Below are 18,382 nucleotides of genomic sequence, written 5' to 3' on the forward strand. Positions count from 1 at the left end.
AAAATAAAATATAAAAAATAATAAATGAAAATAAATCAATTAAATCATTATTTTCATTGATTATTTTTTATATATGTTTATTTTTACCTACGTGACTTTACCGAAAAAAATTAAGAGTTTGAATCCTTGCAGTCACGAAAGCTTCAAATCTAGAATTGATTTAATTTATTTAAATCACAACTGATTTATTTAAATTTTATTTGTGATTTATTTTAAAAACGAATTTCTACATACGTGACTTTACCGAAAGAACCAATGAGTATATAAATTCCTGCAGTCACGAAAGCTTCAATTCTAGAATAAGTTCAGTGTTGTTTGTGTTTGTGTGTGGGGTGATTTATTTACCTCTTTTGTACTTTGCACTACACTGCCGTGTTTTTGTAACTGTTGTTGGAACGGTCTTAGCCCGTGGGCCCGAACTGGACGTCTGTGAAAGAAAAAATAGCTTCAGAGCTCACGGAATACGTCCTGCAAGCGAAATAAATATTCCGATTCTGACTCTGACACATGAACGTCTTGGGAGATGCACCGGTAGTTCGTTCCGTCGTTTTTCAGTCCGCTGGTCCTGGTGAGGGTCGCGGTGGCGGCTGCAGCGTGTTGGGTAGTGGCGGTCCATCCTTCCATTCCAGCACTACTACACTACACTATACACTACTACACTATACACTGCACTACTACACACTACTACACAATACACTACTACACTATTCACTACACTACTATACACTACACTACTATACACTACTATACTATACACTACTACACTATACACTACTACACTATACACTACACTACTACACTATACACTACTACACACTACACTTTACACTACACTATACACTACTACACTATACACTACACTATACACTACAGCAGCGTGATGCATCCCAGGTTAAGAATAACCACTGGACTGTAGTGTATAGTGTAGTGTGTAAGGGTAGTGTATTGTAGTGTATAGTGTAATCTAGTGTATAGTAGTGTAGTGTGTAAGGGTAGTGTAGTGTATAGTGTAATATAGTGTAGAGTGTAGTGTATAGTAGTGTAGTGTTTAGTGTACTGTAGTGTATAGTATAGTGTCGTGTATATTGTAGTGTATAGTGGAATATATAATGTAGTGTATAGTAGTAATGTACAGTCGTGTAGTGTAGTGTGTAATGTACTACAGTGTATAGTATAGTGTGTAGCTTAATAGTGTAGGGGACCATCCATAAATTACGTCACGCGATTTTGGACGATTTTTGAACCCCCCCCCCCCCTCGTCACAAGGCGTCACAAAAAGTCAGACCCCCTCAAATATGACGTCATAAAGCTCTGCAACCCCCCACCCTCAAACTAAAACACGCTTCAAATCGCTTTAAGCTATTGTCATTGTAGTGCGTATTTAATGTGGCGCTGAACTCTGATGTTGTAGGAGAAAGCATTTAATAAAAAGTCTATTTAATTAAGTAGAACGTGTTGTCTATATTTATTTAAAGTTGCGCTTTTTGATTTGATGTCACATTTCTCAAATCCCCCCCCCCCCGTCACACATCGTAACAAATCTCTGACCACCCGCCCCCCCTAGGTGCGTGACGTCATTTAGCGTATAGTGTAGTGTATAATGTAGTGTATGGTAGTGTATAGAGTAGTGTATAATGTACTGTAGTGTAAAGTGTAGTGTATAATGTAGTGTATACTGTCATGTATAGTAGTGTAGTGTATAGTAGTGTAGTGTATAGTGTCCTGTAGTGTATAGTTTAGTATATAGTAGCAGTTTACAATAGTGTAGTGTATATTTCGATTTAAAGCTTTCGTGACTGCAGGGATTCATCTTCTTGGTTCTTTCGGTAGAGTCACGTAGAATGGAAATAATAAAATAATAAATATAAAACATACTAAAATAATTATATTATTATAGTGTATAATCATGTAGTGTATAGAGTAGTGTATAATGTACTGTAGAGTATAGTGTAGTGTATAATGTACTCCAGTGTATAGTGTAGTGTATAGTGTAGTATATAGGTGTCTGACCAGCTAGCTGTGCCTGTATGAGTACACAGGAATTTCCTGTTTTGAGGTTGAGTTTGGTCACGTGGACAGGAAGTTACGATTTGACAGCCTTTCAGCCACGAGACTGGGGTCCGCCATTTCACAGATTTTAAAATGGCGGCACACATCGCGTCCCAGTGAAGTCAGCTGTAACAGTTCATTGTGGGACTTTAAGAAGCGTTGACTGTAAGTTCGTTTACGTTCTTAAAATACTGGGAATGCTGTTATAATGTTAGAATTACCGTTATAATGCTGTAAATGCCTTGATAATGCTGTTAAATTGTTATGATAAATACGAGGCCTAGTTAACAACGAAGCCTGCAACTTGCCTTATTGTGAATGTCACTTGTAATTGAATAATTCGAGTCAAACTTGTACCCAAGTAACTATATTGCGATATTGAGAGCAAGGATGACGAAATGTCTCATTAATATGTTTCGATTTAAAGCTTCTTTCGTAACTGCAAGGATTCATCTTCTTGGTTCTTTCTGTAAAGTCACGTAGAAGGGAAATAATAAAAATAAAACGAAATTTATACTTTATTGTGTTTTATTTTTATAATTGTATTATTTCCCTTCTACGTGACTTTACCGAAAGAACCAAGGTGTTGTCTATATTTATTTAAAGTTGCGCTTTTTGATATGACGTCACATTTCTCAAATCCCCCCCCCCGTCACACATCGTAACAAATCTCTGACCACCCGCCCCCCCTAGGTGCGTGACGTCATTTAGCGTATAGTGTAGTGTATAATGTAGTGTATGGTAGTGTATAGAGTAGTGTATAATGTACTGTAGTGTAAAGTGTAGTGTATAATGTAGTGTATACTGTCATGTATAGTAGTGTAGTGTATAGTAGTGTAGTGTATAGTGTCCTGTAGTGTATAGTTTAGTATATAGTAGCAGTTTACAATAGTGTAGTGTATATTTCGATTTAAAGCTTTCGTGACTGCAGGGATTCATCTTCTTGGTTCTTTCGGTAGAGTCACGTAGAATGGAAATAATAAAATAATAAATATAAAACATACTAAAATAATTATATTATTATAGTGTATAATCATGTAGTGTATAGAGTAGTGTATAATGTACTGTAGAGTATAGTGTAGTGTATAATGTACTCCAGTGTATAGTGTAGTGTATAGTGTAGTATATAGGTGTCTGACCAGCTAGCTGTGCCTGTATGAGTACACAGGAATTTCCTGTTTTGAGGTTGAGTTTGGTCACGTGGACAGGAAGTTACGATTTGACAGCCTTTCAGCCACGAGACTGGGGTCCGCCATTACACAGATTTTAAAATGGCGGCACACATCGCGTCCCAGTGAAGTCAGCTGTAACAGTTCATTGTGGGACTTTAAGAAGCGTTGACTGTAAGTTCGTTTACGTTCTTAAAATACTGGGAATGCTGTTATAATGTTAGAATGACCGTTATAATGCTGTAAATGCCTTGATAATGCTGTTAAATTGTTATGATAAATACGAGGCCTAGTTAACAACGAAGCCTGCAACTTGCCTTATTGTGAATGTCACTTGTAATTGAATAATTCGAGTCAAACTTGTACCCAAGTAACTATATTGCGATCTTGAGAGCAAGGATGACGAAATGTCTCATTCATATTTTTCGATTTAAAGCTTCTTTCGTAACTGCAAGGATTCATCTTCTTGGTTCTTTCTGTAAAGTCACGTAGAAGGGAAATAATAAAAATAAAACAAAATTTATACTTTATTGTGTTTTATTTTTATAATTGTATTATTTCCCTTCTACGTGACTTTACCGAAAGAACCAAGGTGTTGTCTATATTTATTTAAAGTTGCGCATTTTGATGTGACGTCACATTTCTCAAACACCCCCCCCCCCTCATAGTAGTAGGTTTTTACCCTTTCAACTGGTACAAAAACTGACACCTTTATACAAGGCATCATGTTTGCAATAACCACAACACAAGCAGTCAAAATGCAAACAAAAAGAAACAACTCTGATGATGATAATAATATGCATATCATTATCAAACAAAAAGAAACAACTCTGATGATGACTGCTTGTGTTGTGGTTATTGCAAACATGATGCCTTGTATAAAGGTGTCAGTTTTTGTACCAGTTGAAAGGGTAAAAACCTACTACTATATTTTGCCACTGGTAAAGGAGATGTCTCATAGACCCCCCCCCCCCTCGTCACACATCGTTACAAATGTCTGACCGCCCCCCCCCCAGATGCGTGACGTCATTTATGGACGGCCCATATGCTGCTCCGGTGTAGTACCGCCAATACGTCCAATATAAACATAAATATATAAATATGGAGGAGGGGAGGGGGGCAATCAGTGTGAACAGAATACGAATTGCCCCACTTGAACTTGAGACTCGTGACACACGCGGCGAATACGCAGTCACCCCAATGGGTGCGTGTGAGTGGGGAGCGGTGGTGCAGCGGTTAGCGCTACGCTGCGCTATGAACCCGGCGACCCGAGTTTAGATTCCCACTCACGGCCAGCATCCAGTGACGATTATCCGAACTTGGTCGTGGGCCTCCTCTAGGTCGACTCAGCCTCAATCGAGTTCCTGGTGCTGTGTGTAAAAACATCGCCACTCGGGAGACAAAGGCGACCGGGCGTAGTTTTGGCCACGCGCCCCCTCGTGTGCCGTGCCAGCCTTCATAGGCGCTCGCTAACAGCACTTGCCCCTAGTCTGTTAAGGCTATATGGGGGAGCTTTGTTGTCTTTGTGTGAGCGGTGGCGCAGCGGTTAGCACTCACGCTGCGCTACGAACCCAGCGAACCGAGTTCGATTCTCGCTCACGGCCAACACCACCGGTGACAATTATCTGAACCTATGCCGGGCCTCCCCTAGGTCGACTCGGCCTCAAATGAGTGTACCTGGTGCTGTGTGTAGTAAACATCGCCACTGGGGGAGACAATGGCGGCCGGGCGTGGTGCTGGCCACCCACCCCCTCGTGTGCCGTGCCGGCCTTCATAGGTGCTGCTACTCGCTAGCGACACTTGCTCCAACAGTCAGCCGAGGCTATACGGGGGATCTTTGTTGCGTGTTGCAATGGCTATTTTCACACGCGACTTGAACACGCACGGAGATTGGAGGGGTTTGTGTTTTGTTTTACGACCATCGCAACGAGCCAGACGGAATCACAACCTCGGCTGAGAGGTGACGGCACAGGTGGAACATCGGCCAGTCATCTCGGCCAGTCATCTCGGCCAGTCGGTCAGTCGGCCAGTCAGTCGGTCAGTCATCTCGGCCAGTCGGTCAGTCGGCCAATCAGTCGGTCAGTCGGCCAGTCATCTCGGCCAGTCGGTCAGTCGACCCACAGCACCACCTGGGTCTGTCCCGTGACCAGCTCTTGCCAGAGGGCGGATCGATAACGTTCACGTGGCCTCAAAAGTGCACCTGGCCTGGCACAAGCGGCGTGGTGACGTCCTCGCCACTTAGTGGCGAATGTCCGGGTATTGGTTGATGGGTGATGATGGTGACAGTGGTGATGGTGGTGACAGTGGTGACGGTGGTGATGGTGGTGACAGTGGTGATGGTGTTGAAGGTGTTTCATGGCCTTTAGATGCGTTTCTGCGGCCGTCTGGAACGCTCTTCCTTCCGATGTTAGGAAAACACTGGGAGCTAATTTCTTCAGAACCGAGCTTTGTGTGTCTCGTGTGTTGTCCTTCCCCCCACCGCACCTCCGTTTAGCACGTTTGGCTACGGACGGCCATGAAAGAAGTTCAACATACATCCATACATAGAGACACAGAGACCGTAGTGTATCGTGTAGTGCATACTGTAGTGTAGTGTATAGTTTATAGTGTAGTATATTGTGTATAGTAGTGTATAGTGTAGTGTATAGTAGTATATTGTATAGTGTAGTATAAAGTGTAGTATACTAGTACGGCACCTGTTTATCGTGGTGTATTGTGTATAGTAGTGTAGTGTATAGTGTATTGTATAGTAGTATATTATATAGTGGAGTGTATAGTGTGGTATACTAGTACAGCAATAGTTTATAGTGTAGTGTATTGTGGTGTATAGTGTAGTGTATAGTAGTATATTGTATAGTGTAGTATAAAGTGTAGTATACTAGTACAGCACTAGTTTATTGTGTAGTGTATTGTGCATGGTAGTGTAGTATATAGTGTAGTGTATAGTAGTATATTGTATAGTGTAGTATAAAGTGTAGTATACTAGTACAGCACACTGGTGTGTTGTAAAGCCAATCCATGGTCTACAAATTTACAATTGTAAATGCAATGGCTTGGCTCTCCAACAAAACGTGGCCAAGTCGTTACTAGTTCAGCGACACACCGGCTTGTGTGTTGGTAGAGTAAAACCCACGACACACATTTTACAATTCAAGTAGCCCGTGACGTTACGCCGGTAATTACAATAAGCAGCAGCATCATCAGGCGACAGCCAACGAGTTGTGGACAAACCCTCCTCCCGTTTGCGTCTTAAATAGAGGAGGGGTTAAATGTGTAGGGGGCGGGGTTAATGTCATCACCAGTAGAAGCCCCGCCTCTTAACCGCGGTAATTGGTTCCATGAAACCACCGGTTAATTGATTTGGTTGGGAAGCGAGTAGATGAGATGCACTTTAACGACTTAATTCGTTCCCATAGCATCGAAAGTTATCCCCTTTTGTAACCCAAAAAACGTACTTTAAAATGTTTAAACGATGGATATTAATACATTAAGATACTAACATTATAAACACATTAATTGAAACGTGGTTAACCAATGCATTGATTCATATTTACTGTGCCTACAACAGCCACGTCATTAACAGGTGAATGGTCGGTAAGCGAACACATTGGGCTCTATGGAGGCAATACACTGCACTATACACTACACTACGATACACTACACTATACACTACTATACACGATGCTGCTATACACTACACTATACACTACACATTGGGCTCTACAGAGGCCCGTCGTTAAGCAATTATTCGTTAGCAGGAGTGGTCGTTAAGAGGGGTTCTACTCTACACTAGTATACATTACACTACTATACACTACACTACATTATACACTACTATACACTACACTACATTATACACTACTATACACTACACTACATTATACACTACTATATACTACACTAGTATACATTACACTACTATACACTACACTACATTATACACTACATTATACACCACACTACATTATACACCACACAGCTATACACTACACTATACACTACTATACACCACACTATACACTACACTACATTATACACTACACATTTGGCTCTACGGAGGCGCATAGTCGTTAGCAGGGGCGACCGTCAACAGGGGGTTCCTGCGGTCAATGACGATGGACATCCCTGACCCGGTGGGGTAATTCGCGCCGAGCAACCTCCGACGGTGGACGGACGCTCGCCCCACTGCGAACCAACGGGTCGCGGAGTGACACACGTCGAAGGCACGATGAAGGCCGTCGCGCACGAGGACCGGCGTTTATTCGTCAGGGACCTCAAATCGACAGCACCAAGGGGTGTGGGGGTGGGGCAAAGTCACGCGCGGAGACCAAGGTGTGCTTTTATTTTTTCAGTCTGAGTCAACCTAGTGGTGGCACCACACCGGGTGCTTTACGTGGTGTGATTCCGCTCGCGCCGTTCGCAACGTTCACAAACATTCCTGCGACGAAAACAACACACAGGGCACTCCTCTACTTACGAACGAGTTGGGTTCCAGAGGTCTGTGTTCGTAAATCGATATGTTCGCAAGTAAAACTGTACTGCTGTCGATTCCAAACGCGTTGGACGGCGTGTACACTAAACTCGGGGGAATGGCTTTTAAAATTGTATAATTTCCTGTAGATGTAGATGCCACTGGTTCTTCACGTTCTGCAGATGTAGATGCCACTGGTTCATGTTCAGTAGATGCCACTGGTTCTTCACGTTCTGCAGATGTAGATGCTACTGGCTCTGCACGTTCTGCAGATGTAGATACCACTGGTTCTTCATGTTCCTGCAGATGTAGATGCCACTGGTTCTTCACGTTTTGCAGATGTAGATGCCACTGGTTCTTCACTTTCTGCAGATGTAGATGCCACCGCCATCTATTTGCGCGACGGTTGAAATTGCGACTCTCGATTCGAACAGGCAACTGGACATACGGACAGGTTTGTTCGTATCTCTGAAAGTTCGAATGTTCGTAAGTAGAGGAGTCTATGTACACACACAAAGGCAAAGATCCCCCGTATAGCCTTACCAGCCTGTTGGGGCAAGTGCTGTTATCGAACAGCACCTATGAAGGCCGGCACGGCACACGAGGGGGTGGGTGGCCAGCACCACGCCCGGCCGCCTTTGTCTCCCCAGTGGCGATGTTTACTACACACCGCACCAGGTACTCATTTGAGGCCGAGTCGACCTAGGGGAGGCCCACGACCGGTTCAGCTTATCGTCACCGGTGTTGTTCGTGAGCGGGAATCGAACTCGGGCCGTCGGGTTCGTAGCGCAGCGTAGCGCTAACCGCGACACCAAATACAAAGATCTCCCGTATAGCCTTAACAGACTGTTGGGACAAGTGCTGTTAGCGAGCACCTATGAAGGCCCACATACACATACATACATATACACAAACACACCAAAAAAAACCCCAATATTTCACAGATACGAGTCATAATCTCAAGAAAGGCATCTTAATTTCAATTTTAAAAAAGGAGATGCACCAAAAACCCCGTCTCTTGTATTTTTTTGACAGTTACTTGGCTAAAGGAATATAAAAAAACATTGAAGGAATAAAAACATTGCCGCTTTTGTCCAAGGAACGCTGACAAATGCCACTTTAGAAACATTCCCCTCCCAAAGGTACTGGCGGCCAGTGCAGGCTCACTCCACTGCTCGCGTGGACACGAAGCCTCCACTACGTCTTGGCCTACTCTTCCACGTGAACCAGCTAAATCTTCGCGAGGAGAGGCGGGCGGGAGAGTTACCCACGCTTCACCCCACCGAATACCGCGTGTGAATTGAAAAATGTTGATGCTCCCTCTGATGCTCCTGCTGTTATGGAGAGACTCATGCTGCCGGCTATGGCTGCAAAGTTTGGTCGTACATGTTTATGTATATCGTGTATTGTTAAAATTTGAATCACATTCCCTATGATCACCGTTACGTTGTTTTTATAGCTTTATTTCGGTGATTTCGAAAAAGTTTTGGTTCAGCCATGTTTGTTTGTTGTGGTACAGAGTTAGACTGGTAACTTCAATCTAAATTCTCTTATGGTTGTTATTGTTTGACTTGCATCACACGAGGATTTTTGCACACAGCGTTGATACACGGCGCTTTTTCTGCAAAACTTTGCTGTTTTTTGCCTGGATTTTTCTGTTTGCGCGTATAGTCACTTTAAGATGTTTTCTTTGTTCACGTTTTTGTTTGTTGTGGTTGCACCCGATTCAAGAGCCGAATGGCTCACAGGGCTTTACCAAATACATGAAACTGAACTGAACCCACACGGTTTAGCACCCAGTATTCGTGTACAGGGAAATGTGGCTTTCAGGTCTACACAGCATACAGATGTTTCAATACAATACAATGCCATTGTGTCTATTTGTTTGTGTTTCTCCCTTGTGATGGGACTTTGTGGGATGAACGTTGAGATTTATAAGGGCACCACGGGGTGATCATTCAGGTCTGAATTGGTCCGTAATAAGGTATGGCACTGATAAGGGGTTGACAGGCATGTAGTAGTGTATAGTGTAGTAATAATGGTACAGCGCTAACCGGTAGTATGTTGGAGAGTAAACCCACTACAACATTTACAATTGTAGTGTAGTGTATAGTGTATGTATAGTAGTGTAGTGTATAGTAGTGTAGTGTATAATGCAGTGTATAGTGTAGTGTATAGTGTAGTAAACCCACTACAACATTTACACATTCGAGTACCGTGACGTTTCGCCGGTAATTACAACAACCAGCATCATCAGGCGAGAGCCAGATGTTGTTTAAAAAAACAAGAATAACTCCCGATTTTTTAAATCTGGTTACCGCTTGATTTCCACGTCCTATTGAGCCCATCACCTGCCCTCCATTCCCCATCCGCTCGCCATCTCCCCGATGCGCTTCAACTTGTCGCAAAAACTTCACCTCCACACGTCATCGTGCGGGGAGACGTGGACCCCCCCCCTCCTCCTCCTGCACCCTCGCCTCTCTCCCTGCACCCCGCCCCCCCTCCCCCGCGTACTCCCACGGTGACCTCCGAACGAGCGTGAACACCGCGACCTTCAAGAGAAGAACCCTCCACCAAACCCCCACGACGCAGCCGATGAAATGGCTGGACACCAAACGCCCCTCTCTCGCCTCAACTCCTCCGTGCCTCTCGCTCTCTCTCGCGCTTTCTCTCGCGCTCACTCTCTCACGCTCTCTCGCGCTCACTCTCTCACGCTCTCTCGCGCTCTCTCTCACTCACTCTCGCGCTCTCTCTCGCGCTCTCTCTTGCTCTATCTCTCTCGCTCTCTCTCTCTCGCGCTCACTCTCGCGCTCTCTCCGTCTCGGCGCCTTTAACCTCTCCCCCCCACCCCCCACGTGGATCCCTCCGTTTCTCGTTGCGCTCGTACCCACCTCCATCCGGCGGAATTGCCGCCGAGAGAGAGAAAGACATCAACGCACGTTGATGTCTCTCTCGTCGTCGCGCGACACTCCGGCCGCCCCCCCGCCCCCCGCCGGGGTCACGCGCGACGCTCCGCAGATGTTGGGGCGCACACGGAGGCCGCCAACGGCCGCACGAGGGGGCTGGGTGGCCAGCGCCACGCCCGGCCGCCTTTGTCTCCCCAGTGGCGACGTTTGCACACCGCACCAGGTACTCATTTGAGGCCTAGTCGACCTAGGCGGAGGCCCAGGACCGTCGAACAAAGACGATGGTCACCACCCGCGTCGCGCGGGGCTTTCGGGTGCGCCTCTGCGGCCGTCTGGAACGCTCTCCCTTCCGATATCAGGAAGAAACTGGGTGCTATGGCACCATTAAATCATCACCATCGAGATTGACGAATAAATTTCTTTTGAATTGATTTTGTGTGGGTGCGAAAGAAGTTCCACACACAGTGCGTACACACTCGCGCGCTCACTCATCTCGCGCCACATCTAATCTCATAACCGGCCAACCCCGTAAATCTTGTGCAGCGAAATTGAGTTTTCAGGTCCATACGGCGTACGGTGGCCGGCGTTTCTCCGGCCGCGGCGCGGGCGACAGCGTTGCCAGCATGTGTGGTGGTGGGGGCGGTGGGGGTCGGGGATACGCGTGGCGTAGGTGCCGTGCCAAACCCCACGCTGGGTCGGTTCGCGTGTGCCAGTGGAAAAAAAAACAACACCCGTGCCACGCCAACCCCATACGCTGGGTCGGTTCGCGTGTGCCAGTGGAAAAAAAAACAACACCCGTGCCATGCCAACCCCATACGCTGGCTCGGCTCACGTGCGCCAGTGGAAAAAGCAACCCGTGCCGTGCCGACTCCTATACGATGGCTCGGCGAGTGTCGGTGTACCTACCCACGCCGGCGTCGCAAGTCAACGCGTTGTTTCCCGGCACCGCCAACGAGCACGGCCGGCTATGCACGGCGCGACAGAAGTTGTACGTGCTGCTGTACATCATCAGCGCGTGGCCCTGTTGGGCCAGGTTCACGCGATGTCAGCGGCGGTGTCCGTCACGCGCCTTGGTTCCGCCTCGGCTTCGGCAAATCGCCGGTGGAATAGACGCAACCCGCGCCGCGCCAACACCATCCGCCGGCTCGGCTCAAGTGTTCCAGTGGAAAAACCAACCCGTGCCGTGCCCACACCATCCTCCGGCTCGGCTCAAGTACGCCAGTGGAAAAACCAACCTGTGCCGCGCCAACACCATCCGCCGGCTCGGCTCAAGTGTTCCAGTGGAAAAACCAACCCGTGCCGTGCCAACACCATCCGATATGCCGGGCTCGGCTCTGCGTGCGCGTCAGCTCTCCGCCGCAACGTCACAGCAGCGTGGCCTGCTCGTACTCCTCGTCGGCTCTCCGCCACAGATTCACAGCAGCGTGGCCTGCTCGTACTCCTCGTCGGCTCTCTGCCGCAACGTCACAGCAGCGTGGCCTGCTCGTACTCTTCGTCGGAGACCGGCGAGGCCGCCCCTCCCGGCCGCTCGGCCTGCGTGTGGCCGCCCCCCCTCTGCGGGCGGTAGTGCCGCTGGTAGGCCAGGAACTCGGCCTTCAGGGCGGCGCAGCGGGCCGCCAGGTCCGCCCGGAGCGGCGCGTCGGTGCCGCCGTCGGTCCGCCAGGCAGGCGGGGCGACGGCGGTGGAGGCGGTGGAGGAGGAGGGGGAGGGCGTGGTCGTCACGGCGACGGCTGCGGAGGCGACGTCGCCGCCGCAGCTCAGGTCCTCCATGGAGACGGAGGGGCGGGAGGTCACGGGGATGCCCGGCCGAGAGGGAGCTGGGGGAACAGGAGAGAGGCAGAGAGGGTGGGGGGCGGAGAGAGGAGAGACATAGAGAGTGGGGGGGAAGGGGAGAGAGAGAAGAGAGAGAGTCGTTGTGTTAGCGTCAAGGTCACACGGGTAGCGATGACAACAGTAGCCACGACGGTAGCCACGATGACGGTAACAATGACCGTAGCGATGACTACGGGGTAGCGATGACGACGGTAGCGATGACGACAATAGTCATGACGACGGTAGCCACGACAACGGAGACAACGACTGCAGCGATGACGCTGGCGATGACGACGACGGTGTTTGGGGTGCCACCTACCGCCACCACCGCCGCCACCGCTGCCACCGCCGCCGCCACCACCGCCGGCGTGGGTGGGCGGTCGTTCGCGCGCAAAGTCGGAGGAGTGCGGCCGCTGGAGCTGTCGGCTGACATAGAGACGCAGCGACTGCATCACGGCCGACTCGGCACACAGCTCCACGTCCCACTCGTAGCCCTCGTCCACGGACAGCTCACGCCTGGCGGGGGGGGGGGCGGGGGTGGGGCAGGGGAGTGAGATGGGGGGGGCGGGCGTGAGGGTGGTGGGGGGCGTGAGGGAGGGAGTTGGAGTCAAACCGGCGCGCTCTGTCGTCCACAGGTCTGGCACAAGTGCTATGGTGATGTCCACGCCACCTTGTGGCCAATGGCGGTTGTTGTCGTTGTTGACCGTCACACCACCACCGCTGCGTCCACACCGCCGCACGCGGACACGTCGTGCCGGCAACGTCAAGCGCGGCGCACAGCGGCACCCACCTGTTCGCCAGGTCCGAGTAGAGACTCTCGTTTCCCATCATCCTTTGCGAGCCGTCCTGGCTGTGGACGCCGCTGCTCTCCGTCTGCGGTGAACCGCACGGCATGCTGGGATGGGTCAGGCCGCCGCCGCCGCCAACGCACGGCATGCTGGGATATCCAAAGCCGCCCCCTCCTCCTCCACCGAATCCGCCGCCGCACGGCACGCCGGGATGGCTGAAGCCGCCCCCTTCGCCGCCGCACGGCACGCCGGCGACGGTGACGCTGCCGCGGCCGCTGCTCTGCGGACTGGCCGGCCGCCCGCCGGGGCTACGCCGGGCGGCGGCGACGGCGGTGACGGCCGCCCCCTTTTGCCGTCGCGTGAGCTCCAGGAGCCGGTCGGCGATGTTGCACGCCTCCACGACGTCGATGCTGGCGTAAGGCGGAGGCGGTGGCGGCAACGGCGGCGCCGCCCGGCGCTCCGGGCTCCGCGAGAAACTCTCGGCCAGAAGCTCGTCCAGCTCCGTTTCGGCCGTGTCGCGGCACCGGCCCGGCGACACGCGGCCGCCAACACGAGTCCACGGTGGAGGCGGCGGCGGCGGAGGCCGTCTCCTCGGCCGGCCAGGCTCGTGGGGCCCACCAGCGGCGGGCCCGGGCCGTCCCCGAGCCGGATCGTCGCCAGCGCCGGGCGGGAACAAAAAGAAGCGGGGGCCGTCGTCGCCGAAGCCACCGGAGGAGCCTCTCCACGGCGGCCGAGATTCCGCCGCCGGGGGACCGTCCGCCGCGGCCGCCGCGTGGGGGACGACGGCGCTGACGTCGGGCAGAGAGAGGAGGCCGCCGCCGGCACTGCTGCTGCCCGACCCTCCGGCCGCGTCGCCGGACCGGTGCCGCCAATCGTCGGCGGGCGTCGAGGCGAATCGGGCCCGGGCCTGCGGCCCCATGGGGTAGACCTCCACCACGCTGGAGCCCGACGGCCAGGCCGTCAGCAGCGCGGAGCCTCGCGGCGACGACGACGCCCCCGGCTCGGGCGGCGGCGGCGGACGCCCGAGCCGGGTGCCGTCGAATTCGTCGGAGCCGCCGCCGCCGGCGATCGCGAACTTGCCGTCCGCCCCGCGGGAGATCTTGCCGATGGGCCGCACCCCGGCGGCGTGGTCCTGCCGGCGCGCGGCGGCGGCAGCGGCGTCGGCGTCGGCCACGCAGTAGCAGCCCTCGCTGTCGCTGGCGCCGCGCTCCGACAGGCAGCCCAGCGACAGCTGACTGCCGCCGGACAGGTTCAGCCGTTTCCTCCTCCGCCGCCGCCGCGGCCTCCTCCGCTCGCGCCTCCCGCCGGTGACGGCAACTCCGTCTGCCTCCCCCTCCTCGTCGTCGTCATCATCATCATCGTCCTCCTCGTCATCGTCGTCGTCGTCTTCGCCGCCGACGCCGAACTCGTTGCGCCCGTAGCCGCCCGCGCGGAGGAGGTGGCGGGCGGAGGAGGCGCTCTCGTCGAGCGCCGGGATGCGGTAGCGCCCCAGGCCGGAGCCGGCGCCACGTCGCCCGGCGCCGAAGAAGCGCGGGCGGTCGGGGGCGCCGGCGGCAGCGGCGCTGTCGTCTCGGCCGACGAGCGGGGCGCGGGCCTTGTCCTCGCCGCAGCACGGAGACGGCGGGGAGGAGAGCACCAGCGGGATCGGCTTGCCACTGCCGGCGCCGCCGCGGCTGTAGTCGCTGCGGGCGGGGGGGGCGGGGGGGCACAAACACTCGTCGGGATACTTTTGGCGGCCATGTCGGTGAGCGGCTCTCCGCCTCCGTGGAAGCGGACACTGCAGAGCTACCCCTAACGAGGTCCCTTCTCAGGGAGGAGGGAGGGAGGGAGGGGGGAGGGGAGGGAGAGAGGGAGGGACGGGAGGGGAGGGAGGGGGGGAGGGATGGAGGGAGGGGAGGGATGGAGGGAGGGGAGGAAGGGAGGGAGGGGAGGGAGGGACCGTCTTTGTTCGATGGCATAGTGTAGTGTATAGTAGTGTGTAGGGTAGTGTAGTGTATAGTGTAGTATAGTGTAGTGTGTAGTGTAGTGTACAGGTTAGTGTATAGGGTAGTGTATAGGGTAGTGTATATAGCATCCCGTCTTTGTCCGACGGTTAACAAATCGATCGAACGTACCTCTCGTACGCCCGGCAGTTGTAATCTGTGGTTTAGGCAAAAAGGAGAGAGAGGGAGAGAGAGAGAAACGGAACACAATTAATAAACTCGCAACATCAGTCGGGAAAAACAGCAGGTGTCAGGGTCGGGATCGAGCCCACGACCTCCTGTATACCAGGCGAGGTAGTTAACATCTCCTAGCCACCGTGATGATGATGAGAGAGAGACACGCAAACTCCAAATATACAGCAGCAGGCGTCAGGGTCGGGATCGAACCCACGACCTCCTGTATACCAGGCGAGGTAGTTAACATCTCCTAGCCACCGCAGTATTAACCAGGGCCGCCGGCGGCAGAGCGGTTCCATCGGCGAGCCTCCGCGACCCGGCAGCGCCGCAAATGGCAGCCGGGCGGCGTCGCTATCGGCGCGGCAACGTGGCGGAATTGGAATATTTTTACTTCGCAGGCTGGAGGAGGAATCCGACGAGCTGAAAAGCTCTTTCAATTTTTTTACTTAATTTTTATTTCTTTTTAAAACTTTCTTTTTTGTAACTTTTTTACTTCTTTTTTTACTTTTTAAAACTCGTACACACTCACACACCACACACTCACACTCGTACAGACTCACACACACTCGTACACACTCACACACAACACACCCACACACACAACACACACACACCATACACACTCACACTCGTACACACTCGTACACCACACACTCACACAACACACACAACACACCCACACACACAACACACCCACACTCGTACACACTCACACACTCACACACACAACACACCCACACAACACACACAAACAACACAACCACACCTCGTCTCCTCCTCTCCCGGCGCCGGCGACGATGTGCGGCCAGGGCGGCGGCCACGGAGCTGAAGAGCAGCGAGAGGGAGAAGAAGGAGACGCCGGCCACCACGCCGGCCAGCACCGGCGTGGACACGGCGCTGGCGGGAGGCCACCGCGGGAACACCGACACGCCTGCACACGCACGCACACACATGCGCGCACGCACACACACGCACACACACACGGTGAGTGGGTGGGTGGGTGGGGTAAGTGTGTGACGGGTGAGTGGATGAGTGGGTGGGTGGAGGGTGGCGTGAATGTATGAGTGAGTTAGTGGGTGGACGGATTCATAGGTGGGTGAGTGAGTTAGTGGGTGGACAGGTTAGTGGGTGGGTGAGTGGGTGAGTGGGTGGATGGGTTTTTGAGTGGGTGGGTGGGTGAGTGGATGGGTGGGTGGGTGAGTGGGTGGCTGGATGGGTGAGTGGGTGGATGGGTTTTTTAGTGGGTGGGTTTGTGGGTAGGTGGATGAATGGGTGAGTGGATGGGTTTTTGAGTGGGTGGGTGGATGAGTGAGTGGGTGGGTGGATGGGTGGGGTAAGTGTGTGAGTGAGTTAGTGGGTGGACGGGTTAGTGGGTGGGTGGATGGGTTTTTGAGTGGGTGGGTGAGTGTGTGGGTGGGTGGGTGGGGTGAGTGTGTGAGTGAGTTAGTGGGTGGGTGGATGGGTTTTTGAGTGGGTGGGTGGATGAGTGGGTGGATGGTTGGGTGGGGTGTGTGTGAGTGAGTGAGTTAGTGCGTGGACGGGTTAGTGGGTGGGTGAGTGAGTGGGTGAGTGAATGAGTCAAGCCGATTCTGTGCGACCAGGACAAGGGGCTACCAGGGTGGGAGTCTCGTTCACAGTACTGACCAGCGGCAGCGCTCCGATGCCAGGAGGGGGGGGGGGGCGATCAATCCCAGTTGAGTGATTTGCCGGGTGCTTTTCAAACTTTGGCAAAGTTCGGATTCGTGACGACCGTGGCACATGACGTCACGTCCAACGCAGGCCGACACAGATGGGGGACGCGGAATGGTCGCGGGCATTTTTGTCACGGCAGTTAAAATAAATCCGGAGGTTTTGTTTGGGTTGGTTGGCTGCGTCGGGTGGTAGTGGCAGGTTTTAACGACGCATTCATATATTCACGCGACCCAACCCAAAAACCTCCATTTTAGAAGCTCTTCGTTTCACAGATGCCCACTCGGGAGTGAGGCACGTGGTGGGAACGTCACGATAACGACGTTTGCGCCGCTGCTGCTACTACTGCTGCAGCGGCGGTGACGGTGACGGTGGCGGTGATGGTGGTGATGGAGGTGGTGGTGGTGATGATGATGATGGTGGTGGTGATGATGGTGGGGGTCGTGTTGAAGGAGATGATGATGGTGGTGATGGAGGTGGTGATAGTGGTGGTGGACGGTGGTGGTGGGGCTTGCCGGGATCGCTCACCGGCGGTGGAGACGGTGACGGCGTCGCTGGGCTCACTCCGCTCGGCTCCGGCCACGGCCACAGCGCGCACCTCGTACTGCGCGTCCTGCAGCAGCAGCAGCAGCGGCGCCGTCGTCATCATCATTATGGTCGTCGTCATAGTCGTCGTCATCGTCGTTGTCATCGTCAACGTCGTCATCATGATCATAATCGTCGTCATCATCGTCATAATCATCGTCATAATCTTAGGTTTTTTCCGGTAAAGTCACGTACGTAAAGTCACTACGTGACTTTACCGGAAAAAACCTAAGAATATGAATCATTGCAGTCACGAAAGCTTCAAATCTAGAATCGTCATAATCGTTGTCATCGTCCCAAACATACAACCACACACAGACCCACCCACCCACCCACACACACCCAACCAAAAACACACACAGACAGACCCACACATACACCCACACAGACCCACCCACACACACACACCCAACCAAAAACACACGCACCTACACAGGCAGACACACAGACACACACACACAGACCCACACACAGACAGACACACACACCCACACACAGACCCACACACACACAGACCCACACACACACAGACACACACACCCCACACACACACCCCACACACACACCGTGTGCAGGCCGTCCACGATGAGCACCCCGTGTTGGCTGGCCAGCACGGGACCTGCCACCACCACCCACCCTCCGCCCTCCCCCTCCCGCTGCTGCTGTGTCGGAATCCCACGACCCTCCACCACCTCCTCCTCCCCCACCTCCTCCTCGTCGTCCTCCTCTCGCGCCGGCCGCAGCTCCCGCACCT

The 18,382-nt window shown here is 52.4% G+C and overlaps 2 protein-coding genes across 2 annotated transcripts in view; both read right to left on the bottom strand.

Annotated features, from left to right (window-relative positions):
* Nucleotides 1-7,447: 7,447 nt before the first annotated feature.
* On the bottom strand, nt 7,448-18,302 carry LOC144737166 (uncharacterized). Its single transcript, XM_078619886.1, has 7 exons — nt 18,195-18,302; nt 17,572-17,656; nt 16,121-16,285; nt 15,310-15,334; nt 13,198-14,877; nt 12,727-12,923; nt 7,448-12,412 (listed from the first exon to the last, which is right to left on the bottom strand). Exons 5-7 carry the CDS (start codon nt 14,112-14,114, stop codon nt 12,060-12,062), a joined length of 1,467 nt encoding a protein of 488 aa, XP_078476012.1. The 5' UTR covers nt 14,115-14,877; nt 15,310-15,334; nt 16,121-16,285; nt 17,572-17,656; nt 18,195-18,302; the 3' UTR covers nt 7,448-12,059.
* The window catches only part of LOC144737188 (protein turtle homolog B-like), a 38,401-nt gene continuing 36,951 nt past the window's right edge, over nt 16,933-18,382 (bottom strand). Inside the window, exons 16-17 of the mRNA XM_078619909.1 lie at nt 17,572-17,656; nt 16,933-16,943 (exon numbers count right to left, since the gene is read on the bottom strand). Of these exons, the coding sequence (XP_078476035.1) occupies nt 16,933-16,943; nt 17,572-17,656 (96 nt within the window). The remainder of the gene's footprint in view (nt 16,944-17,571; nt 17,657-18,382) is intronic.

Source organism: Lampetra planeri, chromosome 65 (assembly GCF_965212315.1).
Source record: "Lampetra planeri chromosome 65, kcLamPlan1.2.h2, whole genome shotgun sequence".
Classification (NCBI taxonomy): domain Eukaryota; kingdom Metazoa; phylum Chordata; class Hyperoartia; order Petromyzontiformes; family Petromyzontidae; genus Lampetra; species Lampetra planeri.

Coding starts and splice junctions, on each gene's coding strand:
- LOC144737166 (XM_078619886.1), bottom strand. CDS start 14,114: ATGGGGCCGCAGGCCCGGGCCCGATTCGCCTCGACGCCCGCCGACGAT. Junction 12,924..13,197: donor TACTCGGACCTGGCGAACAG/GTGGGTGCCGCT, acceptor CCCCCCCGCCAG/GCGTGAGCTGTCCGTGGACG. Junction 12,413..12,726: donor CGGTGGCGGCGGTGGTGGCG/GTAGGTGGCACC, acceptor CTGTTCCCCCAG/CTCCCTCTCGGCCGGGCATC.